At 41.5% G+C, this 16,253-nt stretch overlaps 1 protein-coding gene across 1 annotated transcript in view; it reads left to right on the top strand.

Moving 5' to 3' along the window:
- The window catches only part of meis1b (Meis homeobox 1 b), a 77,335-nt gene that overhangs the window by 7,946 nt on the left and 53,136 nt on the right, over nucleotides 1-16,253 (top strand). Inside the window, exon 7 of the mRNA XM_026189899.1 lies at nucleotides 7,118-7,229. Coding sequence (XP_026045684.1) covers nucleotides 7,118-7,229 — 112 coding nt within the window. The remainder of the gene's footprint in view (nucleotides 1-7,117; nucleotides 7,230-16,253) is intronic.

Genomic DNA, 16,253 nt, shown 5'->3' with positions numbered 1-16,253 from the left:
GTGGCAGAATATATATTTTTTAAAATTTTTTATGGGCTATTTTTGTGTGGCATCTTATCTGCAGTTGTTAGGTGGTGACATCCTTAACGGATTTGCATTGTGTGTGCATTATCTCTTTCCATATGTATTTTTAATATATGCCCTCGGGCATAAAGTTGAAGTGGACTGGAAAAAAATGCTGAGAATTTGCACAAAAGAACAATGTTAACAAGATGGAGAAAGCAGGCTCATTTATTCATAAACCAATTTATTCCAGTGAGGCGACTGTAGCAGAGGAAAAAAATGTCAGAGGAAAAAACTACTTTGAATTTATTAAACTCAACAATTCAACAACGCTGACTTTCTTGCTGCATTATGTACCCTTGCGTCATAACAGTGATTTTTCTGAATATTCTTTACATGTCTTTACATTTTTTTTTTCCTTTTTTTGTTTTCCTGCCTATGTGAGGAAATATGAAAGGACACCGAGCGCCTCTTTCAAAAGAAAGCAGAGCATAGCTGAGAGGTGAAAAAGTCAGAGGCTCTGCACTGGCTTGTGAATGCAGCCCAGCCAGTTTGGGCATACCCTCCTATGTTTGTGTGTGTCTTTCGGTGTGGGTGTGTGTGCGCAGGCACACGCTCTGTGCGTGTATATATATATATGTGTGTATTTGTGCGTGTGCTGCTGTGTGCGCACGCGTGTGTGTGTGTGTGTTCAGACTGGCTTGATAAATGCAGCACCCCCCTCAGGTGCTATGTGAGTGGAGTGACTGGTTAGCACCAGTTGGACTTTCTTAACTCTTTCCTTGCTGGTCTCTGGAGAGCTTTCCACCACATTCACGTTGATTTCCTCCCTTTGAGCTGAATGTTTTTGCCCCATTAGATCTACTTTGAGCTAATCAGTATGCAGACATAAAAAACACAAGAAGTTAATTTCGTGCAGGCCTTTAATGTGATCGCGAATATTGCCGCGTCTGTCTCAATCTTCTTCTTGCTGTGAAAATATGGCAAGAGTTACTCTGCTGATTGTGTCCCTATTTGCCTGGCACACACATTCACCTCAGTCTAAAGAAGTGGGGAGGTATTTCTGCGCTGCTGTACGTCATTTACACATTTGCCTTTAATTGCACAGAGCGTATGGGGAGGGGTGTAGCAATTTGCTAATGAACTCTGAGGGCCCAGGCTTTCTGCTGTAGAGGACAACAGTACTAATAGTGATGAGGACTCACTACAAATCTCAAGAGCTCCTCTACTTGATTGAGCTATGCAGGCTGAAGTGGGACTGGAAATAATTGAAATTTCCTTTTAAAAATATTTACTGCCTGACTTTTTCTTTGATTATGAATGCTGAGTCTTTTCCTGAGAAGTTGAAATAATGTGAAAATAAGGTGAAATTGGCTGCAATCTGAAATAACATCTACAGTATACATTAGGGACCCGTTGCTGTTGTGCTTCTAACCTGCACAATCTTTTCTAAACAAACCCGGCTTGTTTGAGCTTTGTGTTGTGGTCACTGTGTAAGAATTTGCTCCTGATAGCGCTATCGCGGTATCTTTTTCCCAACAATTGGCACTGTTATGCCATACAAGTACGGGTTTCCAGGTCAGTGAGACCCAGCAGTGTTGGTTTAGGTAACTCTGGCGGTCAAAGAGTGACCCCTGCTCCCTCCCCACTCCTAGCTCAATGGAAACCATGACTGCCAGGGTCAGCCACTATTTTCCTAATCAGTACACCGCTATCGCTAATCTATCCGCTTCTCGTTGAAGTATGGATCGAGTTTCACCCGACTTAACAGGCGCACACACTCGCTCTGTTTTTTTCATCCCCCTCTCTCTCCTACAGTGGCACACTGCTGTTCTTAATACAAACTTTTGAATCATTGTAGTGATTGTTGGTAATAGCAGCTTTTGTAGTTGAATAGAAGAGAGGTTTGACCCCCACTCACCCCTTCTCTCCTCTACTCCCCCTTTGCCTAAACTCCCCCTTTTCTTCCATTCGGTAGTGAATGCAGGGCGGCTGTTGGGGATTCAACAAGTGATACAAAGAGGTGACCACGTGACTTGTGTGTTTCTTAGCCTCTTTATAATTGTGGTGGAATAGCAAGTAGGGGTGATTATGATTGAGCAACTCAAGACTGAAGTAACTTCAAAGAACTAGAATGTCAGGAGCCTCTCTCATGCCTTCATAATTTTTTTCACACATCTAAAGTGCATATGTTTGTTTTTTGTTTTTTTTGGTGTTATGGCCTTTTTTTGTTAAAGTTGATTTATGAGTTGTTTTTAAAACTAGTGCTTAGTGCGGCCTCACTGTGTCACAGACACACTATGATAGTCAGAATTTCCCAGTTACAAATAAAGTTTTTGGTTTGTGTCTGCTGTTACTTATGATGGGCGGCCATGTCTGTCCCTGAGGCCTGCTGTGGTTTCTTTGGCTAAGTAAACAATAACCTGGCTTAACACATGTGTACTTAGCTAATGGAAAGTTCCTCTCCCCCTTAACCCCCTGCAAGCCTCTGACAATGGCCACCATCACAAACAACCCGTCTCCAAGGAATCCACCGAGAACATCCCAGCGCAGTGGCTCCAAGTCAGGCTAGGCTAACGAAGAAACCACAGCAAAACGTGTCGTTAACTAATAATGCCCACCTTTCCATTGCTTTGTTTGGGGTTCGATGGCGTGGAGAGGGGAAAGCACTTGAGCTAATGTTTTTGTTTGGATTTCAGCTCATAGAGGGTAACCAAGGAGTCTATAGTAAGAGCTGCAGTAGAAGAGGCCACAGAGGAAGGGAAATCAGTTTGTCAGTTTCCACGAGTGTCATCTAAATGGACTTTGAAAGCTCTGGTAATTATCTTAAACATGTAATTATCTTTGGTTGTCTCTATGAGGTTAACCCACCGGTTTTAAAAAGCCGTTTGAAGAGTACCTGACGGCTATTGAGTGTAGCATACTTTACTTACTCAAGAGACCAAATCCAGTTTTCTCCCTCACCCCCTTTAGCAATTATAAGGTTATTTCTTCTTTCTTTGTCTATTGTGAAGAGTTAGGGAGGAAGGGGGAGTGTTGAACAGAATGGGAGGGAGTGAGGGGTCTTTTCTCTCTACACCCCCCACTTTTTTTTTTTCCACACGCATACCATTATCAGCCCCTCTTTTCATTTTGGAAGCAGTAATATTGCAACAAGGGGAGGAGAGGGGTGGAGAGAGCACAGAAAACCGAAGTAGTCGGGCAAGCACTTGCCTGGCAGGTTATCAGAGAGGCAGGTCCTGCTTTATCTAGTTACAGTGAAAAGCAAAGTAAACAAGAGTTTACAATAGCTGGCCTTTCAGCCCCTTTCACTTACAGCTTTCCCACCAGCATTCAGCTGAGTGGCAGAATATGTCTGGAGTTATTGCATGCCATCTTGCTGCTGCAACACATGGCATTCTCGCCGGTTTCAACTTGAGAAAGCAGTGCTGTTGCAAAGGTCAAAAATGGTGTTAAAGAAAACTACCACAGAGAGTAGATGCACCAAAGAATTCTGGGGGATGGAGTAGCTCAACTGTCATCTTTGATTCAGATGTACCACCAGTGAAGAGTGTATGTGTGGGGGGTTATTTGGATATTTATGTCTGTGCCTGTAAGTATGCACATATGATTATTTCCGCACGCTCACTGGCACAGAGTGAAAAGTAAATATCCATATCATCACAAAAGATATTTCAGAGTGAAGAAAGGGAGAAGCGTAGGTGGGGGGGCAAAGCACAACAACCTTAACCGTTTTCTTTATTATTGCAAATGAATTGGCAAGGCAACATTTCTTGCATGAGTGCTTGTATGATATGGGGCCTGGCACAGCCAGAAAGGGAAGCCCCTCTTGCATCTAAGACACGGCACAATGAGAATGCATTGGATTGGAATGCCTCACCGATCATAGTGGAATCAGAATTTCCAGCAAGGAAAATCTTTTCATGGCGAATTAGGGTGGTGTAGGGAAGAAAAATGGTAATGAAAAAAAAAGGTATGCATGGCTCAAAAACAGGGTTCCCACAGCTTGGCGGCACCGATTTAAGAACTTTACCTAAAGATAGGCAGAATAGAATGTGGAAAATTGAATTTACTAAACAATTAAGCATTGAATTAATGTGCATCCTGCACAGGAGACGGTGGGTAAAGGGAAGAGTTAAAGAGAGGGGAACGGAGAGGTAGTGAGAGACTATGGCGGCTCATTAAGGGACAGAATAAATCAAGCGTGCTGCTATGTGTGCAGAAGGACAAGTTTCTCCTTCTTTCCACTACCTCAAGCTTTCTATTTATGCATCTATTCATCTTGAAAATTTACATACCCCATATTTTGAAGGTGAAGATCTTTATTGTGTGCCGTAGTCTTGCTGGCACAGGGTGTGTATTGTTTTGTTTCCCTGTGTCTTGCGGTCAAGGTGTGTGCTTTTGTTAAATAGAGGCTGTGGGTATGGCAGCGATGTGATGTGTTTGTATAAGGTAAATGAAAAGCGTGTTTGTGAGTGTGTGTGTGTGTGTGTGCACACAAACCAAGTGATCAAAAAAAATTTACTTGTGACTGGGTGTGTGTGCAAATGCACTGCATGACCTGTGGGGCACTGCTACGAGTGTTTGTTGGTTGTGTGTTTTCAGCCGTGTGTGCAATAATTGTGTGTTAGATCAGTGCTAAGCCCTTTCCATCCAAGCGCGGCCTGCGATTATAAATAAACTCCTCATCCCCGCGGAGATGCCACCAGGTCCTGTCTCAGCCCCGCCCCGTTTCCCGTGGGGCCTCAGTGGCCACCTCCCAGCAGGCAAAGCGCTCTTTTGTTCAATTACAGCTAATGCAGTAGTTTGCCATTTCCGCCTCCACTTTCTAATTATATTTTCAAATGGAATTTGTTATAGAATTAACAAAAAAAGAACATGGGGGGGAATATCCTTTTTGCAAGCTGAGGCTCTTGGGTTTTTAATACTTGCTGTTCGACATCCCTGGGGTACTGTACTATTCTTTTTCATTGCGCTCTGAATAAACAAGTTCTGCTCATATTTTAAATGCTTCACTTTTGAAAAAAAATGGCAAAAGCCGGAGTTAAGTTTTTTCTCGCTGAGCATGTGGTCTGGATTACCTCACTTCTGATGTTCTCTGGAGTTAACTTGGTCATGCACGGGTGTTTCATTTTTCAATGTTCTACGGTCGGCAAAAAAGAATTTGTAAGAGGTGGAGAAGGGATCTTTTTGGTATCTTATCCCTGTTAAAATCAGCGTTTATCTAACCAGTCGCCATCCTAGTCATGCCTTTGTGCAGTGACTCCCCTCTTTATTGCAAAGCCTCAAAGCCTAATTTGGAAAACAACAATTATATTGTCCATGTAAGCACTGGAATATAATTTCATAGCCCAGGAACATCAAAAGAGCTCTAACAGACCCCAAATGTGTTGAATTTGCTGACTTTTCTTTTCTTTTCTGTTATTCTATTCCTTCTATATTTTGTTTAAAACAAACCTGAGTCATGAATTAGTGTCTGCCTTTTTATAATGCTAAACTCAACTTGAAACCCTCTTGCTGCGGCAGAGCCAATTGTAGTGTCCCAATTGAAACCAGTTGTTCCCCAGTGTGCTCCTCTCGTCTCCTTCCTTGCTTCCTCCGTGTGGGTTTCTATCAGTCATTTCGTCGCAAAGCCCTAAAAGCGTGATGCAAACACCACATTGCCCCTTGATATCTCCTTCATTTGATTTCACCGAGCAAAGATAGGCTCATGCAGGCGGTAGAGGAGGCTCGATAAGTGTTTGTCTGCGTGTGTTTTGTTTGTTGCGTTGTTTTTTTGTGATAGCAAACTGTGTGTGATAACACATTAGATTCCATTTCCTTCTATTCTGAAGTCTCTTTCTCTCCTGTCCTCAGCGCTAATGTTGCTTTTCAGAGGCACTCAGAGATAAGAAGTAACATCTGGTTTAGTTTCAATAGTATGCAGCAGCTTTGTATGGGGCAGGGTGAGATTTCTGTGTTTTCTTTGCAGGCTGTATGCAGAGTGTATGTCTGTTTGTAAGCATCGGACCTGTATATATGGGAGAAAACTTGACTCCTCTATTTTTTGTCTGCCTGCATCTGTGGACAATATTGTGTGTGTGTGTGTGTGTGTGTGTGTGTGTGTGTGTGTGTGTGTGTGTGTGTGTGTGTGTGTGTGTGTGTGTGTGTGTGTGTGACTTCGGTTTTTACTTCTTTCTGGGCCATTAGCTCTCTACCATCCAGTGTGCAGCTGACACTCATCTGGCCTAAGACACACGCACAAATAACTATATATAAATAAAACCCTGTCTCCTGAGTCTCTCTGTCTAGTCAGCTGCTTGTGTTTTGATGACACAAACTAGTAAGAGTAAAATGAATCTTAGTCTGCTGTCAGTCAAGTTTATCTATTTTAAAAAAAAAACGTATAGAAAAAGGAATGCGTTTTTATACTTTTGCGTTGCTTAGACTTTTTCATTTCTTTAAAATCAGCCTTAGTTTGGTTTGTCATGCAATACTTTTGTTTCTATTTTTTTTTTTGCTCAACTGTGGGAAACTTTAGCTTATTTGATTATGTCCCAGTCTTGGCTCTGCTGCCTCAGATGAAGTTTAATTCAACATTAGTGGGACTGGTCATCCATTTTTCCCCCCTTTCCCTTTTGGACAAAAGGGAGGAATTATACTTATGTAGCAATACTTTGAGTTATTTACCTCGCGCTCTCTCTCTCCCTCTTTCTCCACTCTGCTCGGATGACATCACTCCCTGGCGCTTGCTGAAGCCTATCTTAAGTTGTAGCTGTTTTGTATTTTCATCTGCTAGTGGTTTGAGCCAAATGGAGGCAGCCGCAGATTGCATGCCTCAGAAAGCTGGGAACTAATACAACATGTTCACTTTCTATTTGTTTGAGCTTTTCTCTTTATCAAGCCCCAATAATCCTTATTCCATAAGACTGTTGCAGGGCCTCACACACACTGGATGACTGGGCTGAGAGTTGGCAGAGATTGATTTCATTTGAGTTTGACTGGCTCTCTTGAATGTAATGGACATTACATCTAGACCAGAGCTTTCAAAAGATGATAATGAAATTTTAAATCAGTGAAAGTTGAGTATTCGATTAGCTGATTAACCTTTCGATTTTGTCTCTCCTTTTCTCAGACGTCCTGGAACAGAGATCACGATGACACGGCGTCCACGCGCTCTGGAGGCACGCCGGGACCATCCAGCGGGGGACACACATCGCACAGTGGTGACAACAGCAGCGAACAAGGTAAGAGATCATGTGACAGAGGACAGGGGCACCGTTTATGTGTTGACCAAGATGCAGAGTATATTATACGACATCCGTCAGAGAAAACTTTATTATGTGTGAGGACGAAGTGAGAGAGGCTGATTCAGAGTATTTGGAAAGGGGATTGGTTTTTGCAACAGAACTCACAGAGGGGTCAGAGGTCACGGTCAAGTATGTGAAAGCTCCTCTGGGATCTAGTAGGGACTTTTCATTTTGCATAGGAACACATAAACAGTGTAGACATATTTTGGTAGATAGTCTTTACCTGAGTGCAGCAACTTTTTTGTTTTTGCTTTACGCTCCTCTCTTTGGGAATTCATGCACTTGAAAGTGTTTAGAGAGTGTAAAATCCCCCACATTAATAACTTGTTAAAATAACTTATGCTGTGAAGCTTGAGACCTTTATTAGAGGTTACTTATATTTACAACAGTCTTTGGATTCATGCCGCTTCTATTCTGAACTAATCTGGAAGAATATTGCATGTAAAACATCATAATTTAATCCTATTTTTTTTATTGTTATTGTGCATACACTTCCAGTACATACTCTCCCTTCCACTGGACAAATCTGCCAGAGTTGGATATCTACATGCAATCAGAAAATATGTGTGTGCCTCTGAGTGTGTTAAAGAGGCTGTGAGAGAGAGGCAGCAGTGGGAAAATGGTGGCGGTGGGAAGGCGCTGCAAACAAACTGTAGTCAAAAAAGCAACTTCATATATTATTGAAGGCGATGTCAAGGCGAGCAGTTTGCAGGGTTGCCAGTGCCAGGAGGCAGAGCCTGGGTGGGAGCAGAGAGCGCCGCCATGCCTTCCACTCCAACGAGCAGCCATTTATATAGTCAACACACACACACACACACACACACACACACACACACACACACACACACACACACACACACACACACACACACACACACACACACACACATACTCTGTCTCTCTTTGTCTCAGTCTGTCTCACACTTGGTCTTGTTGTCTCTCCTTTTTTTATTTTTTTTTAATTCGGGCACATTTTCTGTCTTGTATATGTATGCGCTTGACTCTCCCTCTTCAGTAATGCTCAGGACTGAGAGGTCAGACACGAGTTGAGACAAAATTGAAATAATATGGAGGAGGAGACCAAATTGATACAATAAGAGTGAAATTACAGTAAAACGGGGGAAGACAAAGAGATATTGTGGAAATGTGTGTGCACTCCTCTGCCTGTGATGAGTAATGGTCTGGGGCAACCAGGCAAGATCTGATTGGTCGCTCTAATGAGTGTGCTCTGTGCAGAGTTTGGGCTCCTGCTTCTGTGGCCTTTGCCCTCTATTGACCAAACTGACACTTCATTTTTCACATCTTTCCAATTATAGACCCGCTCCTTATGTCTGCCCACCTTCTCCGACTCTCTCGCATCACCCTCTATCTCTTCATATCTGTTTCCCCAACTCCTTTTCCAGGCTGTTGCAGATTTTTGTTTGTTATTAAAGTAATTACAGAGTATAATGCAGGGTGTGTTGTGTGTGTGAGAATGTGTATGTGCTTCAGCAAAATGAATGATGTGCTTTGATTCGTCCAAGTGTTGCACAATGGCAGCTAAACATCATGCATGTATATGTGTATGAGGCCGTCAAACATGATTGCTAGCATTTTATTTATTCTATTTAACCAGGAGGTGCAATAAGACACATCAAACTGTATAAAACTCCATCAAGGTTTGGTGGAGAGGCTCTTGGAAAAAGTGGAGGCTGTTACAGCATGTGATTCTAGTTTTAGCCCATTGGCATTTCAAGAATGGAAACTTCTTTCCTCAGAAAAAACCTCCAGAGGTTGATGGTGCAAAGTGCTATTATGATATATAGTTTTTAAAGCAGAGTGATGTCACACATCCATGTGAATAAATACATATAAAATTGCACAATAGCTAAGTATGACTGTGCCAGCCTTTTTAATGTGTTTAGTTGTTGTTGTTTTTTTCCTTGTTACAACTTGTCAGTCTTGTTTTTGCTTGTTTGAAGTGAAAGCACTCCTATATGTCCTTTCAGGAATACTTATAATCAATTGTTTGAGATTCGAGGCACAATCAAGTTCTACTGTTTAGTTGGAGAACTCGTAGGGACGATAACATGTCTGCATTCATTTGGACATGTTGTGCATTTTTACTTCATTTGTATTTTTTATCCAGGTAACGTTTAACCAGCTCTAATAATGTCTTTTCAAAGCTGACAACTCTCCTGCTATGTGCCCGTATATGTAAGTCCACATGTATGTAGCACACACACAGTGGTGAGCATTAGAATGCAGTGACAACAGTAAATACTGGAGGACATCTTGGACCAGTTTCAGGTTTATATGGGTTAAGAGCTATCAGTGCCACGTCATATTGGCTCTGGCAAATTCTGTGTCAGTCACTTGGTAATCCCAGTAAGCTGGTTATTTATCTGTTTGGCACTTTACTCACTCTCTCTCCCCAACAGCTTCACCCCCCCTCTCTCTTTCATCTCAACATCCTCCCTCTCTTCTCCAGTTTTCCCTTGTCTCCCACCTACTCTCCTGTCTCTCTTTCATTTTACTGTCAGTCGGTTTCTCTCTCCCTCCTTGTGTATCCTTATGTTTTTCTCTCTCTCCTCCCTCTTTTTTTCTTCCTTGCCTCCCACTCGCTCTAAAACACCACCTTTGTTTATCCTTCTTCTTTCCCGTTCTCTCACCTCTCTTTGTTCCTTTGGCGCTCTAATTCTTCCCCATCATTCCCTCTTACATTTTTCACAGCTCTGTTTTCCCTCTGTGTTGTACATTTTGCAATGCTTTTTGCTTATCTTTTCTTCTGTTGCTATTTCTTTCTCCGTGAATAATACAATTTTTCAGATTTTTACACTCATTTATTCAATCTGCCCCATTTCTCAATTTTCACTTTATTTCCACTTCCTTTTGCACCTTTCTTTAACCTTTTTTCTTCCTTTTCTCTTTGATCACTTCTTTGTTTCTCTGTTATTTCTGATCCCTTTCCTTTACCTTTTCCTCCTTTCTACCTTTTACAGATTGCTTTCTCACTGACCTTTCTCTCTCATGTCTCTTTCTTCCCCACTGCCTGTAGAGCTGCACAGCTAATGGCCATCTTTCTCTTCTTTGCTCATTCCCTCCATTTTCATTTCATCTATCCTTCAACTCACCTCCTTTACTCCATTTCTTTCAAGTACATCAGTCCATGTCCTCACACTTTCTATACCTCCTTTAGCACTCAATCTTTGTATAATTCCTTGTATCTGGTCTTCTTATCGTCTACCCCACGTTCATCTCTTCTTAATCCTCCTCCTATAGTGGAGCAAAAGAGCGATGCTGTTTGAGTTTGAGGGCCTTTAACTAGTGAACTCTCCTCTCTCTCTTTTTTTCTGAGGCTATTCCTGTGACAAACACATGCTTCACTCTTTCCTCTTTTCTTAAGGGTTCACTGGCCACTGGTATAAAAATTTCTCTCTATCCGGAAGTGTACTCGTTCCCAGATTCAACAGTGTAAGACTCATGAGAAGGGATTTGCATTATATAAAGTTGGTGTTCACCATGTGAATCTTGTTGAATTCATTTGTGGGAAAAATATTTTTCACAAAGCAAATTAAATGATAATTATATAATGTACTTTTAATAATAAGCTAGTTAATAATAACTCTTAAACCAGCAGATGTTTTGCAGTGCTCTCAGTGCCACAGTGACAATGTGAAAAAAACAACCCTTTTTTATTTTTGCGTGTGGTGACAATGCTCACATGCTGCGTTCTTAGTTATGGTGTTTGTGCTTTGACCACAATGCCGATGGTATTTTTTAGCACTAAATTCCATTGGCAGTTTAAAAAAAAAATGGAGGGAGGATCACATTTGCTTCACATATGTCATTAAAATCAGTCCTGGGTGTCTCCTTTCTCCCTAAAGAGCAGACAAAGAAGAAAGCCTCTTATTTTTCTCCTCCCTTTCTCTGGGATGTCTTTGTAAACATCCAGCAAGCATCGACAAGTAGAGTCGGAGAGCGACCCTGTAGTTAATTAGTCCCGCTCTATTAGCCCAGCTGTTTGCTCGCTAGTTCCTACCAACAGGCTCCTTTGTTTAATACCCAGAAGCCCTCTGGAGAAGCTTTTCTGCAGCCTTGGATCTTGCTTTTCTGTGAAAAGTATAATGCTCGAAGGGCAGAGGAAAACCTAGCAGATCATATATGCCTGCGATGGAGGGGTGTCCCTCATGGACATGAGCGGGCCTTCTCATTTTCTCCCAGTATAAAATACTCCTCTTTGCCTGTGTGAATTTGTGAGGACACCCCTTGGCTTCTCTGAGGGTCTGGCGTGCAAAGGAAACAGAATAACATTCAGGCACTGAATTGGGCAGCTGCAGCGATGTGGTATGTGAGTTCAGCAGAGGAGCGGAGCAAAGTGTTTGCTCTGTTTTTGAAAGCTACAGGGTTTCCTTCTCTGCTTGTCAGAAACATCCAGGGAGTGAGGCGATGACTGGTGATATTAGATATGTATCACCAATTACCCAGACCGTTTGTAAAGAGTACAGTGTGCCGCGCCAAGACAAATAGCTCCCTGTAAGGCTATGTGTTGGTGTCTGCATGCATTTTATGTGTCTGAGTAGTAGTCTGAGATTTAGGGATGTTGTGTGATGCCTAGCTCTTTTTTTTTTTTTTTAATTGGCTTGTATATTTGGAATAATTTAATTTATGCTCATATTATTCTGTGTAACCAACCGAAAGTCTGTAAAACCAAGTCTAAAATGTTTTCATAGTCCAATAAACCAGTTCATCTATTTTGCACACGCTGATGTTTAAACTAATGTTTCTAGTTTTCACTTTAAAATTCCTGTATGCTTATTGTACATTATGATTAGATAGATGTCATCTTTGTGAAGACTGCGAGTACTGACGAAGGCAACATTTGCCCAGTCCCAGCTGGGATTAGCCTGGTGAAGGATGTGGCATTTGGCCTACCACTTCTTGAGGATGTGGCTCTAAAAACATTTGGATAGTCAACTTCGCTGGTTTGATATGTATTTGAATGAATAGATCATCCTTGCATTCGCTGTTAATCACTGCGTATAACCTCCAGTGGCCGCAAATTCCCATTGATCAATGTGGAATATTCCTGTTGTTGTGATCCATTCATTTATCCATTTATTCACTCTCCAATCTCTGTGCCCTCCAACAAGGTCAGGCCACACAGGAGCTGCTGCTTTCTGTTGTCTCATTGGGCAGTCTTCAGTCCTGGGGTGGGCAAACAGGGACATAGACAGAGGTGCCAGGCAATCAGCAGCCTGCTCTCCTCGTCCAATCATTCAGCTTCACGTGGTGCCCTCAGAGTCACTGATTAATTGGTCCGATTGTCCAGTAGACTGGAAGAGAGAACTCTGTGTGTCTGTGTGAAATAATCCCCTCCCCGACTTTCTTTTCTCTTCCAGGAGTTCATAAATGCACTTTTCTTTTCAATTTTTTGTTGCAATAATGAGCTAAAGACTAATAACTGAGGGAATCAGATGCACTTTAATAAATAAGTCCTGGAAGGCAGTTACAGTGTATTTACAACACAGGCCCACAGTGATTTTATTCATTCATGCAAAATTTGTAGATTATTCATAACAATATTAAAGAACTTATAGACATACCTTAAAAAAAACTGTATTTCATTTTGTGAATGCATATATTGTCTAGACATTGTCTAGACGTTATCGAGGAAGATCCTAGGTCCGGTAATTGTCTTACTGGTGTCCAGCTTTACCGGTAATCTGTTTAAATGTGAGGCTCTGTGGGTAGATAAAAGGTTTGTGGCTCCCTTGATTAGACTGTAGTCCGTATTACTGGAGGTGTGTAAGTACAGTAGCTGGCAGACATAAACAGGATTCAGTCTTTGATATCTTCAGAGCGTGAACACAGGGAAAAGAGGAGAAGATGAAAGTGGAAGAAAAAGACAGCGAGGAACAGAAACGGAGCAAAACGAGAGAGTGCGATGAGGAGGAAGGGAGAGATTCTCAGGGTGAATGCTGGGAAACCATCTCGATGCTTTGTTGTGTGAAAAAGAGGGGCAGAACAGTTACCCCTGATTAGTGTGTTAAATGATGCAGAGTGCTGTTTGGGAGTCTATTGAGGAAAATATGCCACTTCTAGCAAATAAAATCTTCAGTCAGTCCAGAGGTGAAAAAGTTTTGGCCGTGCCACCTTAAGCTTGTCTTTGTCCCATAGGAGGTTAAAGGAAAGTGTGCAAGCATGTGCTAACGCGTCAAAAAGAGTTTCATATCTACAGGGTCACATGAGCTTAAAGTTTCTGTTTAATAAAATTAATGCATGGAAGACTTATATAAAGGGTAATTGCATCACAGAACACCTTGGGGAAACATCCTTCAACAACTGAGTGTTGCTGGTCGCTATGTTTATTCAGTCTAAACTGGATTACTGCATTATAAACATTATTATCTGTGGTTACCTGGGAAAAGAGATGTTTGGCCTCTTGGTGTTCAATCACAACCTTCCTCTCTCGGATTCACAGAGATCTTTACAGCCTCGCTATATCTCAGTGGCTGATGCGTCGGCCAACATGTTATGACTCGCCTTGCAGAAAATGATAGCCCTTGATGGCTTTTTATTGCCTCATAGGCAATAAGAAAACTCAGAGTGGCCGGAGTTTTCCCCCCCTCAAAAAGAGGAAATTGTATCAGGTTCCCACAGTGAGAGGCCAGTTTGCTTTTAGGATTAGGGCTGGTGTCACACAGCCGCTGAGTTTGTGAGGAAGCAAGGGTCTGAGGTATAGGTAAACAAAGTCGTCTCCTCCCCTCTGCATCGTTTCACACGTGAAATGATCGTCTAATTTGTCAGTCAGCTTCGCTATCTTTGTTTTATTGGCACAAATGTGTCTTGTGTGTAATAAAGTAATTGTTATAAAACCTTTTCTGATAAGATGTCAGAACCTTTTTGACTCCTTGACTCTGGGAATTGTGTGCTGTGTGTTTCTGAGTGTTGGTTTCATATTTGTACATACTGATTTTTTTTCTACCACTGCTTCTGTCTTATTTAATGGAGACTTAACTTAAAGAAACAGAAGAGAAGAAATAGTTCTCTTTGTCTGAATCTCAGCCTGTCTGTTGGTTACATATGACCATGTTTGCATGACCAAAGAAATGCAAAGTCTAGAGACCATCACAATATGTCTTTCACAATTTACATGAAATACATATTCATAAGTGCATAAGTGCACTTGCATGCACACCAACTAGCTTCTCTTTCCCTTCACTCCATTGGCTGTTATGTGCCTTCACTCAGTCTTTGTGCTAGTTCAGGATGTGGTCTGCTTAAGTCTTTAAAATGACATGAGACAAAAAGTGCTCACTTAATGCGTTGCTTTTATTTATTTTAAAGTTGCCTGTGTTGCATTTTATCTCTCTCATTTCACAGACAAATGCACTTAGGTCAGATCATGTAGTTTGCTGTCGTTTCAAGAGAGAAAAGGGTTCTACTTCATTTGTTCCACAGAGGGAGTGCAAGCGGGAGGGAAATGTATCTTTAGCTCCCATGTTATAATTGTGGCACACTAATGATGTAGACACATTCTCACTGTCTGTTTACAGGAAAGGCTCTTCTTTAATTTGTGACTGGCGTGAATGCCAAATGCTTATATCTAATTACTGGTATTTGCTAAAAGATACTATTTACTCACCCCTCTTTGCCTTGTATGTGTCTCTTGTGTGTCAGGGTGGGGAGATTATGATAAGAAAAGTTAAATATATAAAAGAGGAAGACTGGAATATTTTTTCTGTGGGTAGGAAATTAAATTCATATAAGAGAGAGATTTTTCACACATGCCTCAAGTTTTCAGACTTAAATCGTTTTGAATCAGCACCCATAAATTCAAGATTTTGTTTGAAAAGTGTCAATTGAGAACTCCTTTTGGGTTTATTTTTTGCAAAGCACCATAATTTGCACAATTGTAGTATCACTGTTCCTTAAAGATGCCACTTTGGTTAAATTGATATCTTTCTTTCTTTTCTCTCGCTATCTGTCTATATATAGAAAATGTGTGTGTATATATCCCCTTTCATGTTTGATTTGCAAACCTAAACTGGTGGAAATGTGGCAATGCACTTGTCATGCAAATGAATGGGGAAAAAGTTAAAGCACGCTCATGCACGTGTGTCTGTGTGTTTCTGTGCATGTGTAGGGGAAACTAGTGAATCTAAATGGTGACAAAATAAATTTCTTTACGTTGTGCATTCCTTACAGTTTTCTGTTTTCAGTTCAGATCAAAATTGCATTAAATCATACAGAGACCCACAAACACAGCAGATTCAGGACCAAACGCACACCAACAAGCTCTTAGGAGCAAGAGCATGCCTCGGTTCTTAATCGTGGTTCACAGAGAGTCTGACAGTAAAATCACAGCAACTCATCGCTTATGTGTCACAACACATTATATCTGGCCCAGAAAACGACCTTAAACTCTCTCTGCTTCAGTCTTCCTCTCCCTGCTAACTCTTTCTGCCTCCTCTTCCTACTCCTCCCACACCTCCTCTTCACTTGAAAAAGAGCTGAGCTCAGGGCCCAGGAGGCCTCTGATCAGATAGATGTTAACTTTTCAGGGAAAACCCTGATAGCAGACTGGAAGACCACAGAATTTAGTCATCTCTGCCAGTAGACGCCAGGAGTCAACGGCCAACTGAGTTTTTGTGAGCATTTTATTTTTGTAAGTATTGGAGGAAAAGCTACAAGTAACATCTCCTTTTTATTTATTTTTTATTTTTTTGTATGTCAGAGACGTAGTTTGAGCATTCACTTGGGCAGAATTATAGAATGGGAGTGAAGGAAAAAAGCAAGGAGAGGCAACGCAAAGCAAAAGGTTATCAACACTTTGTTCAAAGGAGAATCATTGTTTAACTCCTTGGCACACACAAAAACACAGTAATGGGCAACACTCACATGAACAGAGCACATTATTTATTTAAGCTTTTGATAAAGAGATTAGCCCCATCATCCCATGCTCTTAAGCTAGCCAAG

This window comes from Astatotilapia calliptera, chromosome 13, assembly GCF_900246225.1.
Source record: "Astatotilapia calliptera chromosome 13, fAstCal1.2, whole genome shotgun sequence".
Classification (NCBI taxonomy): Eukaryota; Metazoa; Chordata; class Actinopteri; order Cichliformes; family Cichlidae; genus Astatotilapia; species Astatotilapia calliptera.
The sequence above is the reverse complement of the archived record's forward strand: the minus strand, read 5'-3'. Positions and strand labels throughout refer to the sequence as shown.